The following is a 19,599-nucleotide window of genomic DNA, read 5'->3' on the forward strand; positions in this document are numbered from 1 at the left end:
CCCCACTTCCTCCCCCCCAGGCTGGTCAGTGTGCCCAGAACAGGTGCCTCCGGACCAGGAAGTAAGCACAAGAGAGGGTCATTTGCATAGGGTCTGTATTGTCCTGTGAAACACTTCAGCAACAGCTGTCTCGGAAAGGACTTATTAGGTCACACAGGAGCCAAGGCCCCTGGGCTGTGGCTGGTGCTTTCCGCGGAGGGGCTGTGGCCTGGGGGCCTGGGCACCCCAGCAGGTGTCTGCGTGGGCCTTATCAGAGCCTTGCGGCCTCTGTGGAGCCAGAGCTGCAGCACTCCGCGCCTGTATGGGACCAAAGACCCTTCGCCGCCGCTGGGCGCCTTGCGAGGCGGGTAGCCGCTGGGGTGGCTGGCGGCTGGGGTGTCACGGTGGGCATCGTGCTGTGACAGGATGGGAACAGCCAGAAACTTGGTTGAAATGACGATGGAGGAACAGGCCAACCCGGAGCGCCTGGCACCACCTTGCTTCTCGCCTGCCCATTCTAGAGCAGGAGCGAAGCAACCAAGTTCCCACCGTGGGCCCTGGCCACCAAAGAGCAAGAGGCTGGGCACCACTGAGGCAGGGAAGGAGGGCAGGTGAGTAGGGGCTGGCCCCGCCCCGTCCCCACCTGTTCCTGCACCACTGTGGCAGGCTCACCAGGCCGAGATGAGCATCTGGCAGGTGTTGGAGGACATCCAGACCAGCTCCACCAGGCGGAAGTGGAAGTAGCCGATGATGAATCCTGAGATGACGTCGGTGACGTGGTGCCGTCCGATCATAACGCGTGACAGGCCCACGCAGAAGGCCCAGAGTACCAGCAGCACGCGCAGAGGAACGGCCAGCACCAGGTGGCTGAGGAAGAACTTGGACACCATGGCGGCGCGGCTGGCGTGGCCGGCGGGGAAGGCGTACACGTCCATGGTGAGATAGTCCAGCAGGCTGGGGCTCGTCTCATAGGGCCCACGGCGTTTAATGAGCTTCTGCACGCCGGCCACCGCCATGATGTCCAGGAGCAGGGCTACAGGCGGGACAGAGAGCTCTCAGGGCCACCCCTCGGGCATCTGTGCCCCCAGTGCCCTCCACCCACCCACTCGGCTTTTTTCCTGTTTTCTAACTTCCTCCCCTCTCCCCCATGACACAGATGGTCCACTTCCTGTTCTGCAAAGTGCTAGGCTGGGAAGGTCCCAGTCCTGACAGATGCAGCGCCCTGGGCCCCCATGGACGGCCCCCAGTCCTGAGAGCCCCACACTGACCACCATGCTGTTTCTCTCCAGAAGAGACCCCCTACCACCACACCCATTCCCTGGTCATGCCTACTTCTCCTGCCCCCAGCAGCCCCCAGCCATGACACACCATGCCCTATGAGCACCAGTTTGAATCCCAACTGCTCCACTTCTGGTCCAGCTCTCTGCTAATGTTTCTGGTAAAGCAGGGTAAGGATGGACCAAATCTTTGGGCCCCTGCATCCACACGGGACACCCAGAAGATGCTCCTGGCTCCTGCCTTCAGCCTGGCCTGGCCCTGGCCACCTGTGGCCATCTGGGGAGTGAGCCAGCAGGTGCAAGATCGCTCTCTGTAACTAACTCTGCCTTTCTTTTTTGTTTTTTTAACTATTAGTTTATTTTTATTGGAGAGGCAGATTTAGAGAGAGAAGGAGAGACGGAAAGATGTTCCAGCCTCTGGTTCACTCCCCAGGTGGCCCCAAGGACCAGAGCTGGATCAGGCCAAAGCCAGGAGCCAGGAGCTTCTTCCTGGTCTCCCTGGTGGGAGGAGGGTCCAAGGCATGGGGCCGTCCTTTGCTGCTTTCCCAGGGCATCACCAGGGAGCTGGATGGGAAGTGGAGCAACCGGGACACGAACCAGTGCCCTTATAGGATGCTGTGCATGTAGGCAGAGGATTTGCCAGTTGAACTATCACACTGGCCTTGTAACTCTGCCTTTCAAATGAATCACTCAATCTGTAAAAACAAAAAGGCTCAGGGAAAATGTGTGCTGTGAGAAGCTACCCATACTTAAAAAAAATTTGTTTTTGCACTGAAATCAACTTCTCTGTTATTTCCGTTCCCCAGCCTCAGCTCAGCATTTGTTGGTGCTAATCTCAGTTGTTGGGGTGGCTCCCAGAGTAAACTTGTGGGGTCCTGGGGTCACCCTGTATGTAGCTTTCTGGGGACCCTTCAGAGTGTTTCAAAGCAGCCAGAGCCACCACTCCCACCTCACAGAAGACAAGACTAAGCCTTGGAGCATGGTGCACCTGCTGCCCCTTCTTTCTGGAATCTTCTAGAATGTTCTGGCTTTTCCAGAACATTTAGTCATTCTGTCATTTTGCCCTGAATTTTGTGCCTTTGATCCTAGCTTTATCCCAGGGCTGGACAGTGTCAGATGCTGGCTGAGTTACTGGCTTGAGAATCACAGCCATGGCTCTTTCCCCACTTAAAGGGGCACAGGGAGACCTGAGCCTCCATTGTGTTGCAGGGCATCCCTCTGCTGTGTAGCCTCAAAGACACAGCTCTGCCTCTCGGTGCTGTCAGATGAACGCACTGTTTCAGCAACCTCAGCACCCCCAGCTTCACCCATCTGGTCACACAGCACCCAGCCAGCCAGTGCCAGCAGCCCAAACGCTCCCTGTCCTTGGAGAAACCCCTGATCTGTTGTGAGTGGGGGGCTGGGGATACGGGGAGGGTGGGGGGTGTTCGCAGCAGCCAGGCTGTGTCCCCAGGGCAGGTGCAGTCATCAGGGAGCCAGCAGTCTTGTTGCCCCGCTGCCCCCCAACCCCACTGAGGGCACAGGACCTGCAGGCCCCTCTTCAGTGATGGCACAGTCAGCCCAGCAGAGCGAGGCAGAGCGCCGAGTTCACAGAGACCCAGGCTGTGTGACCCTGAGTGAATCATTGGACTCTCCCAGAGGGGCCAACCCTGGGGGCTCTACACGGTGACTGCTGTGTCTGGGACGCGAGTCATGTGGGTCACCGTGGCGAGGCCCAGCAGAGCGGGCTGAGCCGGTGACCGTGGACGCCTGGCTCAGAGGGAGGGTTGCTCTGCGGGGACCTGGGGCTCCAGACAGGTGCAGTGGAGCCGTACACGGGAGCAGTGTGGTAGATGCTCAGAACAAGAGCTCAAGGCAGACAGGGCAGCCAGTCCAGGTTCTTCCCGTTGGTTTCATAAATGCCGTGCTACCTGCCCCTAGCACACCACAGGCTCTGCAGGAGCTTGGACGCCAGGCAGGAGCAGAGGCCGCTGTTTCACCTACAAGCTCCCGGGGGTCCTGTGCAGCAGGCCCGCCCCTCCCCTGCCAGGCAGCCTGGGAAGGCATCTTGCACCACCTCTGCGGTCCTCTCCCTCCTCCTGGGGCCATCGGCAAAGGCATGCGCAACCCTTATTCTGTTTCCCCCTCCTTGGGGCCACAGGTCCAGCCTGTCCCTGCTTCTTCCATTCACGTGGGTACATACTAGGCCCAGGGCTGGCAGCGTGCCCTACGGCCAAGGGACAGAGGGAAGCAGAAAGTGGTTATCCGAGGATACTTCCGAAAGTTTCTGGAAAATGTATATCATGGGGAAAAATGTGTGGACTGCAAACATTGCTTACACCTGAATCAACTTGCTTTTTAGTTCCATTTTTCTCAAGAGCTTTCTGAAGTCCTGGCCCATGGAGAGTGGGGGACTGTGGGGGAGATGGGAGCACAGGAGGGCTGTGGCTACAGGGCACAGGCAGCAGGAGGGGTCCTACTTTCCCCCTGCCCAGAGAGCAACCCAGCACGGCCAGCCGAATGTGGCTAGGACTATGTTATGGGCCAGGGTACAACCTTGTGCCCTAAATAGGTGTGCCAGCGGTGCCACCCCTGAGGGTGCTGTGTGCATTCTGCTCATGTGGCTGCAACAGGCTTCCAGACCTGCACCCCAGCTTGGCTCAGATAGGCGGAGTCACTGGGCAGGAAGGAGGTCTGCCTGGCAGAGGCAGTGCCTACCTGACTTGCTGAGTGACCTGGGCAGATCACGAGCTTCTCTGGGCCTCCCGGTGGTGACCACACACTCAGAGGCCAGTAGCAAGGTCAGCTGCTGTGGAAACGGCAGGGCCTTGGTGAGCCCATCCCTGCAGGCCTCCCTCCCCTCCTGCAAACCACAGGACCCTGCCCCCAGGGCTGGTGCAGTTCCGTAAGAGGCACCCAAGGCAGAGGGCAACAGAGCTTGTCTCCCCCCACCAGCTCTCACTCCCTCTGGCCCCAGTAATCTCCACCCTCAGCCTCTCTCCTGGGGCCAGGACCTGAGATGCTGGAACTTTCCAGCAAGCAGCACAGCTGTCTTAGAGTTCTGGGGAGCAGGTGAGAGCCTGCCCTATATCCCTCTCACCTCCTGGGACCTTGGCTGAGGAGGCAGAGCCCTAGCGGACCCCAGGGCGAGGTGGCGGTCAGCCAGGGCTGTCTTAGTGGGAGCTGGTACCCAAAGAAATGGAGCCAGGTCCTTCCAGGGCTGCAGGAAATCACAGTGGCCCTGGTGTGCAGAGCCATGATTGGGGCTGGGCGCTTTGCCCTTGGAGGTGCAGGTAGCTGCAGGACAGGGTCTCCAGGTCACCAGGCCTGGGGTAGGAATAGGTGGGAAGATGCAGGCTGCGGACAAGGCCGGGGCTTCTGGGCCTCTGTGGGGACAGGTATGTGGGCCCAGGTGCCTAGCTGGCTCACTGCTCCCTGTGCTGGCTGTGGGATGCCAGCTCTGCTGCAGGGGACACCAGAAAGGTGTCCTCTGACTCAGCTAATCCACCCGCCCACCTGCAGGAGGCTCTCTGCAGGAGACAGCGCCGGCCCAAGGCTCCCAGCTCCTGGGCAGGGATGTCCACTGCGCCGTTATTTATAACCCCTGGGAAGCAGCGAACAGCCAATGCCCTTCAGCAGGAGACAGGCCCGGCTGCGGCCAGTCTAGACAGCCAGCACCGGGTGGCCAGGGCGGACACTGCGGCCTGCGTGTATTTATAGCTGCGGCGAGAGCGGTGAGCGCGGATGGATGGCGGCAGCCTCGGGGAGGGAGGCAGGTGCTCAGGGCGGGGGTGGGCGTGCTGTGACTGCACTGACACTTCAGCTTAACAGGAACACACCTCATCCGTGTGCACTGCTGACAAATCCTGAGGATTTTGGCTGGTGGGAATGACCGGCAGAGGTCAAATGCAGACAGACAGAAAGTGTGAGGGTCGGGGTGTGGGGTGCGCACAGGCCGCTGGGGACAGGAAGATGGCAGGGTCACGGCTGCACCACGACCTGGATGTGAACACCCAGGATCTGCACCCTGAGAACGGTTTTCTGTTAGCATGTATATTCCATGTATGTTACACACATGGAAAGTTAAAGGTCAGTACAGGGGTCCAGAAGGACACGGCTGCTGGGGGGCATTCGATGAGCAGGGGGCCGGAATACAGGGTGAGTCTGAGGCCGGAACGTGCTGTGTTGGTGCAGAGGGGTGTGTGTGTGTGTCCTTGTGCCCATGTGTGTACATGAGTGTGTGGGTGTGTATCATACATGTGCCTCTGTGTGTGTGTGCGTGCATGTGGGTGTGGGCATGACTGGCGTCTCTGAGCAGCAGGCCTCCTTCCCATGAGCTGGTCTGAGCGCTCTGACCCTCAGCAGCCCCAGAACTGGCCTGCAGGTCCTGCCTGGGCCTCAGTCTCCTGTCCTGAGTGGCTCTGAGGAACCACAGTGTCACAGGTCTCCTTTTTCTCACCTGAAGAATCCGTGTGACAGGGACAAAGTCACAGGCCTCAGGGTCAAACTGTCACCCAAACCCAGTGAGGAGGGGCGGTGGAACGCAGCGCGGAGGCTTGCCTAAGGTAACCCTGGGATGAGACCCCTGAGAACTGGGAACGTGCCCCTGTGCCCCCAGCAACATCACTCGCTCTGATGCCCCCCCAGGCCTGTCAGTGGAGGACAGGGGAATCATGGCAGGGGCACAGCACAGTGGAAGGAAAATCCGGCCCAGGCAACAGCAGGGATAGATAGCCGCTGGGGACATTCACAAAGTGAGATCTGGGGCGGGCACTGTGGCATAGCAAGCAAAGCTGCCTCCAAGCGCCGGCGTCCCAAATGGGTCCCAGTTCCTGTCCTGGCTGCTCCATTGCCAACCCAGCTCCTGCTAATGGCAAAGCAGCAAAGGATGGTGCCAATGCTTGGGCCTCTGCACCCAGGTGGGAGACCTGGTTGCAGTTCCCAGCTTCCACTTGGTCTGGCACTGGCCTTCGTGGTCCTTTGGGGAGTGAACCAGCAGATAGAAGAGCTCTCTCTCTGCCTCCCCCTCTTCTCTCTATAACCCTGATTTTAAAATAAATAAATAAATTTAAAAAAATTTTTGCTTAATCCGAGTGAAATTGGCCTGATGACATCAACATCAGCGAAATGGAGATGGGAGGGGGGGCCCTGGCCTCCCCTGGCTGCGGTGGGGGAGGGGAGATGGGGCCAGGCCACACAAGCCACTTGGAGAAGCTGTCACGGGAGCCATTCCCCACAGCAGAAAACGGAGGACAGCGGTTGGAAGAGGTGACGAAACAGGCCCTCTTGGGATCAGCCAGGACCAGGGTCGGGGCAGGCAGGCTGGCTGGGGAGCTGGTTCTGGTCCCTGAGCCCTGTCCCTCCACTGGGGCCGGGGCTGGGGGCAGGCAGCCTGGGGCAGCTGGTTCTGGTCCTTGAGCCCTGTCCCTCCACTGGGGCCGGGGCTGGGGGCAGGCAGGCTGGCTAGGGGAGCTGGTTCTGGTCCCTGAGCCCTGTCCCTCCACTGGAGCCGGGGCTGGGGCAGGCAGCCTGGGGGAGCTGGCTATGGTCCCTGAGCCCTGTCCCTCCACTGGGGCCGGGGCTGGGGGCAGGCAGGCTGGGGGAGCTGGCTATGGTCCCTGAATCCCACCAGTGTGAGTTGAAGAGACCAAGATCCTGGTAACCTCACAGCCATCCCTGAGCCCAAGGCTGGATAGGCAAGGCACAGTGGGGGAGACCCCAACTTGTGGGGTTTAGGGAACAGCTGGCAGAGCTCTGGTGCCCTGCAGCAGAGGCAGTGGGGGGCTGACAGGGGAGGCACTGTGTCTGTGGTGTCCAAGGTCATTTCTATGGAGGGGGTACTTCCCAACACTAAGCATTCTAGGCCACGGTCCCGGACTCAGGGAGACACCGCCTCATACGTGGGAGGGCAGCCGGGGCGTGGGCCCCGGAGCCGGGGGGCAGGTGCATGGGTGTGGCTGCAAGCCCCAGTGACAAGGAAATGCAGCAGTGCCACTCACACCTACAACTCTGAGGATTCAACCTGAGCTCTAGAAGGCAGGCTGGACGGACACAAGGACCCCCGTGTACATGCATGACAGCCTGTGCCCAAGAGCAAGCGATCCAAGCTGCAGGAGACACATGGTCAGGCGCGGCATGGGGCAGCCGTGCCAGCAGCTGCCACACAGGCGGGCCTTGAGGATACATGCAGCTGGTTTTACCCACGGGAGGACAGGGCAGTCAGCGAAGGGTGACTGCCAGGGGCTGGCCTGGGAGACTGGGCATGGGCTCTGGAGATGGACGGATGGTGGCAGAGCCATGTAAACACACCAGTTCCACTGACCTCGACACTTGACAATTACAACCGTGGAAGCAGGTGTTGGGTCTGGCCATTGAGAGGCCGTTTGCGCCGCCTGCACCCTGTCTATCAGCACGTGGGTGCTCCCTTCCTGATACCCACAGCCTGCTCATGGGCACTGTGGGAGGCAACAGGGGATGGTGCCAGTGGCTATGCCCACGACACCCATGTGGGGGACCTGCATTGAGCCCCTGGCTGTTGCCAGCACTTGGGGAGTGAATCAGCAGATGGAAGGGCCATCTCTCTAGATCTCTCTACTTTCCAAATGAGTCAAAAGAACAGATTCACATGCTCATTTTCATATATTTTACAACAAAAGATGACATGTTCAAATTCATAGCTTTTTTTAGAGATTTATTTTTTACTTTAAAGACAGAATTACAGAGAGAGACAAGGGGATACAGAGAGAGAAAGAGGTCTTACATCCACTGGTTCATTCCCTAAATGGCTCCAACAACCAGACTGGGCTGATCCAAAGCCAGGAGCCAGGAGCTTCTTCCAGGTCTCCCTCAAGGGTGCAGGGACTGGACTCAAGCACTTGGGCCACCCTCCACTGCGCTTTCCTGGGCACATTTCAGGGAGTTGGATCAGAAGTGAAGTACCCGCAGGAATTTTGCCCATGGGTCACCCTCATGGAGTGCAGGGGACAGGGCACTTGAGCCATCATCCGCCACCTCCCAGGGTAGATCAGTAGGGAGCTAGACTGGAAGTAAATGCACAGAACATGAACCTGAACTCTGACACTGGGTGCAGGCATCACAAGCCAAGGCTTAATGTGCACACCACAACACCTGTCCCCAGGCACTTTTTCCATAAAGAATGCAGGTGACAGCCATGAGGCCACTCTCCAGTCCAGAGCCTGCGGGAGAGATGAGGGCGTTGTGAATGGGATGTGCCTGGCCACCTGCCACCCGGGCTCCATGAGGCAGGTGCTGTAGGGCGGGGGTGGGGAGATACAGAAGTGGGAGCGGTCACCTCACAGGTGTCTGAACTTGCTGAGCAACTGGCAGCAGGCTGGGTCTGGGGTGATTTCTGATAACAATGGTGGTGATGATTATAAACATCAGAAAAATTTGTCTTCACTAGAGAGACAGGGAAGGAAGGGAGCTTCCACCTGCTGGCTCATCTCTCAGATGCCTGCCAAGGCAGAACAGTCAAGGCCATGAGTGTGGAGCTCAGTGCAGCCCTCCATGAGGGTGACAGAGGCTCAAGTGCTTGCCTCCCGACCACTACCTCCCAGGATGCCCAGTAACAGGAAGCTGGGACGAGAAGCGGCTCTGGGATGCGAACTTGGGGCTCTGATATGAAATGAGAATCACTTAACCAACTGTCTGCCCAGCGATAATCATTAACTGGCATTAGGCTGTGCCAAGAACTTTGTGTGCAATTCTCCAGTGAAGTGTCCCAGCCATCCCTGAGGTCCGGAGGGGCTCCAGGAAGGTGGGTCGGCCCCAGCGGGGCATCCTTACTCACCCCCGCAGACCCTGCGCTTCCGCTACAGGGAGGTCAGCCGTTCCTTGAGCACGCGCCACTTGCCTCCAATCCCCATTGCTCCAATCCTCAGACCCACTGTCCACATCAGTAAATTGAGGTTCAGAGAAGGGACCCACCCTTGCACAGTGGGTGAGGATCAGAGCAGGTCCCTGGATGAAAAATCCATCTGACCTGGACCCTGTGCACCAGGGAGATGTGGCGGCTGCACAGCACGCACGGTGAGGGGCCAGCTCTCCCGGGCACACAGCAGGGCAGAGGTCCAGAGCTGTACGGCTGCTCGCTCCTCCCAGGCTGGGGGCTGGCCCCCTTCTACCAGGCGGGCAGATCCAGCCATCTCTTTTGGGTGGCCAGTGGCTGCTATGCACCAACCTTTCTCTTGCCGTAGTCTCAGCGCCTGGCCGTGCAGCTGACAAACCTGAACTATTCCACCTGCAGGCCTGGGGACGGAGATTTACAGTCAGGAGGCCTGGGATGGGTTCCTGGACTAGTTAATTCCCCAAAATGTCCACAACAGTTTGGGCTGGGCCAGGCTAAAGCCAGGAGCCTGGAACCCAATTAGGTCTCCCAACCAGGTGTCAGGAACCCAACCAGGTGGCAGCAACCCAAGGACTTGAGCCATCCCCTGCCACCTCCTAGGGTATGCATGAACAGGAAGGTGGTCCAGAGGAACCAGAGGTGGGGATCAAACCCAGATATTCAGATTGGGGTGCGGCTGTGCTAAGCCACGTCCTAACCTCGGGGCTAAGGGTCCAGCACGGTAGCCTTGTGACTAATGCCCTCATGTTGCACATGCTGGGATCCCACGCGGCTGCCATTCATATCCTGGCTGCCCAGCTTCCCATCCAGCTCCCTGCTTGTGGCCTGGGAAAGTAGTAGAGAATGGCCAAAAGTCTTGGGACCCTGCACCTACGTGGGAGACCTGGAAGAGGCTCCAGGCTCCTGACTTCAGATCAGCTCAACTCTGGCTGTTGCGGCCACTTGGAGAGTGAACCAGTAGAAGGAAAATCTTTCTTGTCTCTCCTCCTCTCTGTACAACTGACTTTCCAATAAAATAAAATAAATAGATCTTTTAAAAACAACAGGAAACAACCCCTGGGCCAAACCTCTCCCCAGCAAGCTTTCTCCATCACACACAGTATTTGGCACCTAATGAAATTCAATGTGTGATGTTTTTGAAGATTTAAAATTCAACTGCCATCTTTCTCAAGAAGGAAGAGTCTTACATCTGCTCACCCTGTGGAAGACCCCTTTATGCCCATGGCAGCTGGTGGATGGAATGTTCTGGAAACATCTCCTTAACAAGTTGGCTGCAAATGTTACCTGTTGGGGGCCGGGGAAGCTTTCTTGGTACCAATACCCATGTCCCCCATAAGCAAATCAAAGCAGAGTCACTGGGGGTGGTGACGAGGACAGCCTCCTGCACACTTCCTGTGACGGGGAGCTCATTTCTCCCCAGACAGCAGCTTCTGATTCTAACTCTGGCTCCATCAGAGACTTGCATATAACTGTGGCTGTGTCTTCTCCCTGAGCCTGTCTCTACCTTCTCCATGCTCTGGGGCTTTATGGCAAAGATTATAAGGGATGATGTGGGAGCCAGCACTGTGGCACAGAGGGCTGAGCCGTCGGCTGCAGTGCCAGCATCCTGGTTGCTCTACTTCCGACCCAGCTCCCTGCTAATGCAACTGGGAGAAACAGCACAAGAAGGCCCACATGCTTGGGCCCCTGCACCCACATGGGAGACCCAGAGGAAGCTCCTGGCTCCAGGCTTTGGACTCGTCCAGCTCTGGCCACTGCAGACATTTAGGGAGTGAGCCAGTAGCTGGAAGTCTCTCTCTGTAATTCTGTCTTTCAAACCAATAAAAAAAATTAATAAAATTATATATAAATATATATAAATAAAATAAAATGGAAGCTTCTTTTCCTTTTCCCCTACTCCCACAGACACCGGGCAACCTAGCACCCAACACAGTCTTCCCAGGCTCAGCCTGGCTCCTGGGAACTCCCAGCCCAGTGCTCTGGCTACCTGGCTCAGATCCGCCCTCCGGAATGCTTGGCTGGGCACCTACGCAGAGCATCAGCCGGCAAGTCAGGTGGACTTTGTGCAAACCCCAGGCCAGGGCTTGGCCAGGTGGCTTTCTATACGGGAACCTCAGGTTCCCAACGTGTAAAATGGGAATGATAATGGCACCAGCCCCTGGGACTGTTTATTCAGGATGAAAGGCTCAGGAATGAACATGGATAGTTTAGCAGGAAGGACAAGGCAGCCTGGCTGGCAGCAGACCCCTCCCCGCCCTCTCTACCATCTCCTGCAGGCGGCACCTGATGCTGCCTGCTCCTCACGTCACACTCGGCTTCCTGTAACTTCCTCTGGGACCATCCCATCCACTTTTGGAGTGAGACCCATTTTCCTGTTTTCTTAGCCTGATTTTGCATCCCCTCAGCTGTTCCCCAACTAATGGCCACACTGGGTAGGAGAAATTTCAATGGGGTCCCCTCAGTGTGTGTGTGTGTGTGTGTGTGTGTGTGTGTGTGTGTGAGAGTTGGGAGCTCAGAGGTGCCCACAGGGAGCCAGGTAGGGTTGGGCATGCCCTCCAGGATGGAGAGGACAGCTTGCTCTCCACAGAGGTCCCAGGAAGCCCTTGGCTCAGGGCACCAGCTGGTGGCAGAAGCTTCGGAAAAACCCGTTAAAGGAGCACCCCAGACCCTGTGGGTCCCTGGACCAAGCAGGAGGTCCCAAGCCGGGTGATCACAGGCCCCCATCAGTACCTCTTGTGAGAGGCTCGTGTGGGTCAGAGACGCCCCCATTCCCTGACGACCCTTCAAGACCACCACACTTAGGCAGTCCTCAGGGGTTCACACCGGCCTTGGCATGCTTGTGGCGCCCCCATAGGTCTGTGTGTCCCTATGCCCAGGCCCTGCCCGTTTCTGGGACACCCTTGCTGCCTAACCTCATTACACAGCTCCAGCTGGCCGGGCCAAGCTGCGGCAGGTGGGCCCCCCCCCCGAAGAAGGGGGCTCAAACACTCACCCAGCAGCAAGTTCAGCAGCACCTCCTGGCCGGCCAGCGTGCTGCTCTTCACCAGGCAGAGGATGGTGCCCCCAATCCAGGGGATGCCGTGGCCCGTGATGCCGATGAGCTTGACCATGGAGCGGGCACCGGCCCAGGACGCAGCCCGGCCAGCGCACACGCCCAGGCGTTTGGACATACAGATGTCGATGGCCAGCAGGGAGTTGAAGGCGATGCCCCTGAAGGAAGGGTTCAGCTGCATGCAATCCTCCTCCGGCAGCTGTTGCGACTGGCGGCGCTCACGGGCCCCGTCGCCGGCCGGAGGGGGCTGCGCCGAGGGCCCCGGCGCCTTGCGGCCCGAGCAGCGGGGCTCCGGGGCCCCCTTGGGGGGCTGGTTCAGGGACAAGAACTCGGCCCGGTTGAGGACGTTGCTGCGGTCCCGGGCGCGGGCCCGGCTCTGGGAAGCCGGCATGGTGACCTCGCCCCGGGGCCCCGAGAAGGCCGGTGCTAGCCGGGCTCCCCCAGGACGGGCGGGAGCCGCGGGCGCTGCCAGACGCCCCGGCCTTTTGACGGCCGCCGCAGCTGTTAAATATAGCGTGCAGGCTCGCACGTGGCTGTTTACCTCCGCGGCCACCGGGCTCTGCGGGCGGACGTCAGCGCCAGCGGGACAGCCAATCCAGGCCTCCCAGGCGGGGTCAGCGCCAGCCGAGCCCACAGCTGCAGACTGGCCGCTGGGGCTATTTAAAGCAGCCAATGGCTCAGCCCCGGCTTGGGGGGCTCTGGGAAATGTAGTCCTCTTGCTGCTCCGAGGGCAGCAAGAGGGTCTAGGAACGATCTCTGCTTTTTCCGGTGGCTTGCTTCTGACCCCTGTGAGCCGAGCCTGCTGCCCCGCTAGCCCAGGGCAGCGTGGACATAGTCCCATAGCCCTGAATGCCAAGGCCAGCCTGCAGGCCCTTTCAGACACCTGAAAAGCTCATGTCACAGAAAGCATCGCATGTCTTAGGTCCCCTGGGGATGCTGGCTCCTCCCTCTCTGATGAAGTTGGCAACCCGACGTCTTGTTTGTTTGTTTTAATTAGTCTCCAGTGCATCGCATTCTAATCCAACCTGTGAGATTTGATTTCTGTTAGAGAGAGGGGAGAGTGGTCTGCCTTTGGCGCTCAAAGGACTCAAGAGTCTCCCCCGGCCCCCAGGCAACAGTGCCAACCGACCAACAGCCCAGAGGACCTAGCATTGTGCTGGCAGGTGGCCCTGCAGGAAGGGGATCCCACTTTAGCCCAGTCCTGGAGAGCTCACAGTCAAATGTGTAACCCACAGGCCCAGAGCAATGGCTCAATGGCTCATCCTTGCCTTGCAAGCACTGGGATCCCATATGGGTGCTGGTTTGTGTTCCAGCTGCTACATTTTGCTTCCAGCTCCCTGCTTGTGACCTGGAAAAGCAGTCGAGGATGGTCGAAAGCCTTGGCACCCTGCACCCATGCGAGAGACTTGGGGAAGAAGCTCCTGGCTTCAGATTGGCTCAGCTCCAGCTGTTGCAATCACTTGGGGGAGTGAACCAATGAACAGAAGATCTTTCTGTCTCTCCTTCTCTCTGTAAATCTACCTTTCTGATAAAAAAAAAAAAGCCCCTTGCCCACAATACCAAATATGGGATGTGTGTATGTCTTTCATGACAGCAGGCACCAGGCCAGGCACAGGGAGTCCCAGAGAGCTTGCTCCTGGGAGAAGGGCAGGTGGAAGGGCCTGGCAAGGGTACGGCTACCACGGGAGGACACAGGGCCCCTGTGGCTGGTGCGGGGAGGAGAAGCAGGACAAGAAGCCACAGCCTGGAGAAGGGGGCACGAGACCCACTGAGGAGTCAGGATTTGAGCCATGCCCCTCTGAGCTGCCTGGGGACTCAGGGGCCCCTGAAGTCTGCATGGTCCTGTTTGGCCTGGGACACTAACCTGAAGGGTGACAGGTGGACCCTCTGCTCCTGTGGCCATACCTGTGTGCTCTGCCCACCCCTCTCCCCGCCAAGAGCTGGAGGACAGTAAGATGCCTGGGTCTGGGGACTGCTGTGTAGCCACGAGGGATCCGCCCACGACATCAGGGGCCCTACCACCAGCTGGGTCTCAGTCTTCCCAGCTGGAATCTGTGCGCAAGAGTGCTCCTCTTAGCTCTGTTGGGGGCTCGGCGCAGTGACATGTGACATGGTCAGCAGGCTGCTCGTCACGCAGCGAGATGGACACATGGCCCTTTCTCAGTGCCCCCTTCCAGGCTGTGGCTCTGTGAAGCGCCTGGCTTCAGCCTGGCTGTTGCAGCCATTTGGGGAAGGTCGTGTGTGTGTGTAACTCAGACTTTCAAAGAAATAAATATTACAGAAGGGTCCACCCCTGCAGTCAGGTCCCAGCCACACCCATCTGGTTCCTTCCAGATGCTCTAACTGGGTCCTGCTGGGCTGCACACTCCCCTTTCCGGGTGTTCCATTCAGACCACGTGACCATGGAGGGGCCTGTCCCTTTGCCACAAGCTGTAGATGCTGTGGACACACAGGCCAGGCACTGGGCACCCTGCCTTATCAGCATCGCCTATCTGGCTTTCCCGTGAGCTGGCGTGATGTCTGCCTCTGGTCACAGATGTGGAACTGGGAACTGGGACCTGGAGGAGTGAAGAGGGGAGGACCCATCCCCAGCCCCTGGGGCAGTGTGGGCCTGGGTCCGCCTCTTCAGGCCACAGGGACCGTGTTTGTTCAGCTGTCCAGCAGGTCACCATGCCACTGTTGCTGGAGGGCGTCCAGCATCCGGGCTGGCGGGGGGTAGGGGTCAGCAGCCCAGCCTAGACAGGGACTACTCATAGCCAGGAGATGGGTCAGCACCTCGCTGTGGCTGGAGCTGGCAGCTGCTTCTGAGTGCACAGCGGGACAGGGCTGTCGGGCCTGCCCTAGCTCCAGACAGAGGCTGCAGACAAGGCCTGCCCTAGTCAAACCCGCGGCTTAGCCCCAGTGCTGCCTCTCCTGGCCTGGGTTTCCCCCTGGGGGCTGGTGGAAAGCTTGATCATGGGGCGGGGAGGGCACCGTGTGACCCTCAGGCCTGCACCGTGCTCTGTAACTTCCACTTACATCGTAAGTGGGCCACACAGCCCCACGTGCCAAGGGTCCCAGGCTTCATCCATTCGGTCAATATTATCATTCATCTCTTCTCACTGTCTCATGGAGACACACAGCCACAACATAAGTCACTGGGTCGCAACACAGTATAACTCTTTTTTTTTTAAAGATATATTTTTAATTTTTATCGTAAAGTTAGATATACAGAGAGGAGAGACAGAGAGGAAGATGATTCACTCCCCAAGTGACCGCAATGGATGGTACTGCGACAATCCAAAGCCAGGAGCCAGGATCTTCTTCCAGGTCTCCCATGCAGGTGCAGGGTCCCAAGGCTTTGGGCCATCCTTGACTGCTTTCTCAGGCCACAAGCAGGGAGCCGGATGGGAAGCATGGCTGACGGGATATGAACCAGCACCCATATGGGATCCCTGTGGCTTTCAAGGAGAGGACTTTAGCTGCTAGGCCACAGTGCCGGGCCCAACAGTATAACTCTTACCAATATCCTTATTTTACTAACAAAATAGGATAGCTTATTTCAATAAATTAGATAAATGCAAGCTGAGACAGGTATGATTTGATGGCCTGGAGAAACCAATTCCTTAATCCTAAAGGAGTAATGTGGGGGTCATGTTATCACTTGTGTCATTACCAATGATTGGAATATTCTACATCAATTATTAATAAATCAACAGAATATGTATTAATCTATGTCTGTGTGTCTCCCAGAAACGCATTTGCATAGAGGATCCAGGGAGCAGTTGTTTAGCCTACTGGTTAGAACACCTGCAACCCACATTGGAGCATCGGGGTTCGACTCCTAACTCCAGCTTCCTGGGCACACTCACCCTGGGAAGCACTACCACCTGCTGGCTTCAGTCCTGGCTAAGTCCTGACCAACGTTGGCATCTGGCCAGTCAATCAGCAGGTGCAGTGCATTGGTTTTCATAAATATTTAAAACATAATTTTAAAATATATGGCTGCTTTATTCAGCCTTACAAAAAAAAAAAAAAAAAAAAAAAGCCTAAGCTTCCCCCTTTCCCTCGGTGAGATAAGCCTAGCCTGTTTCTATGACAACCGTCATTTGTCAGTGGCTGCCTGGGATCTTGTCATGTGGGCATGTCAGCACTGTCATCTTGCGTGCGGAGCGTGTGTCTGTTGTGGACTCCTCGGGACTGTTCAGGGTGGCTGTCCTCGCACACATATCCCTGTGCACTGAGAACAATCCAGATCAGGGACTAGAGCAGCCGGTGAAAAGGCTGTGCACTGGACATGCCCGGGGCTCTGGCCGCCCAGCCTGGGCCGCCCGCCGCAGATGCAGGCAAGCGGGATGGGCTCACAGACGCTTGTGGCAGACAGGACAAATGCCATTTCCCCTTTCCCAGAGTGGTGATGGCATGGTCCCCTTTCCCAGAGTGGTGATTACCTGGGACTTGGGCTGGCTGGTCCCTCTGACTGTAGGTTTGCAAGTTATTTGCCGAGCCACATCTCCCATGGCGTATCTGATCCCAGAGCCTGAGCAGAGAGCAATGAGTGACTCTGCTGCCACTCACCCGTACAGGCCCCAATAACCTTCCCACTCTGGCATTCTCCAGCACTGAGCCCGTGACCAGACTGGGCACGGCCCACGGTTGGGACCCAGGCTCTGACTCAGGTCTCTGCTTGCGGCACAGCTCCTACCCAGGGAGCCACATTCCTCGCTCTCACTGGAGAGTAGGAGGGACTCCGTGGCAACCTGGTGAAGCCATCTCCACTTGGGCACCTGTTGTCTTTAACAGAAATTGACTACCAATGCCAACCGGCCTCTTTAAAGTGGACTTGAACTTGACCCGTGCTGTGTGCTAGTCTCGGAGCTCAGAGGCTCGATGTTGCATCGCCTCCTGTAACCATCACGGCGACGTCAGAGGCAGACCTTGGGTCCTCTTTGTACAGCTCAGTCTGAGAGGTTCAGGGGTCGCCTGCAAGCAGAACGCAGGCTGCCTTTCACCCACTCCCGCTGTTCTCTTCTTACTGTTCTTGGAAGCCTGTATCACCTCACTCTTCCACTCCAAGGACCGCATCCTTGCAGCAAAATGGAAAGGCTGCTCTAGGGACCCCCAGGCCAGTGGGTGAGAAGCTCCACTCTCGCAGAGGACCCCCCTCCAAGGCGGGACCGAAGCGGGGTGGGGAGCCCGTGTCAGCAGCGCCTCCCCTCCCCAGGCGCCGGCGGGGATCGCTGTCTCAGTTCGCATTTCTAAGGCCGCTCCGGGTTATTTTGGTGGGGAAACCTGATCTTTCGCTGGGTTTATTTTAGCACCTTGGAGAACTCCCAGTGCCGCACCCGATCCGGCCGCGCCCCGCCTGCTGTCGCCCCGCTGGCTCGGTCCTTCCGGGCGGGGGGCGGGGGGCGGTGCGCGCGGGGGCCCGGCAGCTTCCAGGCGGCGGCGCCCGTGTCCTCGCACCGCTCGCATGCGGGCTCCTGGCCCCGGGGGCGGCCGGTGCTGCTGGGACCTGGCACGGAGGCGAGCTTGGCACTGAGCGGCCTCGACCTTGGGGCGCCCTAAGCCGCTGGGTCTAAAAGACTGGGCCAGGTGCGTTAGGGCGCGCTCACCGGGGTTGGGGGAGACACTAGGAGCTCAGAACTGAACCTGGGTGGAGCTGGGCCAGGGGTATCTCGCTGGAATCTGGGAAGGCACCCCCCCATTCCCCGAGAACCCCAGGGGGAAGTGCGGCTCCAGCTGGTTTCTGTGACCCCATCCAGCCTGGGGGCCTCTTATCCATCCAACAGCTTGCTCCGCGCTGACTTGACACATCTGCACACACTTGACACACCTGCATAATCTGACACATGTGCACACACACCTGACATGATGCACACACACCTGATGCATGTGCACACAGACACACAACTGACACATGGGCACACACACTTTCATGTACATGAGACACATGTATGTACACACATCCTGACATCCAAACATCCAAGCACACACACTGTCAAAAATACAGAGAGCACACTTGTGTGCACCCACCTACACCCTGACACACCTCACACACATCTCACACGCACCCTCATGCCCATGCCCCTGCACCTGCCTCGCTGTGCAGCCCTGCCTATCTCCCCAGTGGACAAGCCAAGCCTCCCTATCGGCTCTCCCCTGTCCCCGGCAGCCAGGGGAGGGGCCTGGTCCCTCAGGGTGTCACAAAGGCTGCACCAAGCATGTCCATCTGCCCAACTCTCTGCTCTCCCCTCTTCTAAAATGCGCTTGTGGCCTTGTGCCAAGCTCACGCTCCGCAGTGGTGGGCCCTGGGGGCACAGCAGAGGGGCAAGCAGTGGCCCTGGACACAACTGATCCATCTCCTGGGGACCTGCAGCAACCGCATCTCTCAGAGCCTGATGGCAGGCGCCAACCCCTGCCTCCCCTTCGAGATCGCTGCGCAGTCAGCAGGAAGGAGTTCCCAGCAGAGGGCTGATGGTGGTCTAAGAGGCCAGGGGCTGTCTCCTTTCGGGGGATGAGGGGATTTGCGGTGTGGGGTGTCCTACTGCGTGGTGTTAACACAGCATGTGAAGGCCAGTGCACAGCACTGGCTCCACTCTCCAAAGTCTGCAGGATAGGAAATGAACTCCCAAGCAGTTGACATAGAAAAGGACGGGCCTCTTGTAAGCCGGGGGCCATGGCTATGGCAGAGACCGGGGAGTGGGCTCATGGGGCTGAGGGTCAGGGAGGCAGTGGCCGCCTTCAGTAGCTCACCTCAACTCTATGAGATGGCCAGCCAGGCCAGGCTACTCATTCTCTCAAACGAGGACCTCCAAGTGGCCAGAACCCCTGCTGTGCCCAGCCACCTGCTGCCTGCACAGCTGCTCTGCCAGGGCTGCTCAGGCCCCTGCACCTGCCAGAGAGCACCTTAGGGGTCAAGCTTCTGGGCTGGCAGTGGGGGATGGGGGCTGCTAGGTTTCCTGATGTCACAAACCCTGGTGGCCTTTGCCCACTCAGGCTGTGGCTGGCAGGGGAGGGGTGGGGCTCCCCGCCAGAGCTGCGGTCCAGGCTCAAAGCCTCGTTGAGCCTCTGCACACAGGCAGGCCGGCCGCCGGGAACACAGGCCAAGGTGGGGCAAGTGCTGGGGTCTCCCGCTGGGGCTTCCTTCCTGTTAAACACAGTCACCCGCAGGCTTGCCCCGGAGTGGTGGTAGGGGTCAGGTGCAAGTGGGCAACACTTTAGCAGCCACTCACTTAGTTGGGACCCAGCAGGCGCAGCGTGGGCGTCACAGACTCCCACCTCCCCAGTATTTCTTGCTGCTAGTCCTTAAGCCTTCCAGGGCCTCTGTGCGGTCCTTAACCAGGGGCTCTCCTCCGGGTGCGCGCTGAGCCCGGGAAGCCCCTGACCCCGGGAAGCCCCTGACCCCGCGGCCCTGCAGAGGTCAAAGGGCACGGGGAGCAGCCCACCAGCGCCCGAGACAGAAA

The 19,599-nt window shown here is 58.5% G+C and overlaps 1 protein-coding gene across 1 annotated transcript; it reads right to left on the reverse strand.

The window, feature by feature from the left end:
- Positions 1–317: 317 nt before the first annotated feature.
- PLPP7 (phospholipid phosphatase 7 (inactive)) lies at positions 318–12,780 on the reverse strand. The gene is made up of 2 exons (XM_004593475.2): positions 12,095–12,780; positions 318–1,012 (listed from the first exon to the last, which is right to left on the reverse strand). Exons 1-2 carry the CDS (start codon positions 12,543–12,545, stop codon positions 648–650), a joined length of 816 nt encoding a protein of 271 aa, XP_004593532.1. The 5' UTR covers positions 12,546–12,780; the 3' UTR covers positions 318–647.
- Between the last annotated feature and the right edge of the window lie 6,819 nt (positions 12,781–19,599).

Source organism: Ochotona princeps, chromosome 14 (assembly GCF_030435755.1).
Source record: "Ochotona princeps isolate mOchPri1 chromosome 14, mOchPri1.hap1, whole genome shotgun sequence".
NCBI classification, from domain to species: domain Eukaryota; kingdom Metazoa; phylum Chordata; class Mammalia; order Lagomorpha; family Ochotonidae; genus Ochotona; species Ochotona princeps.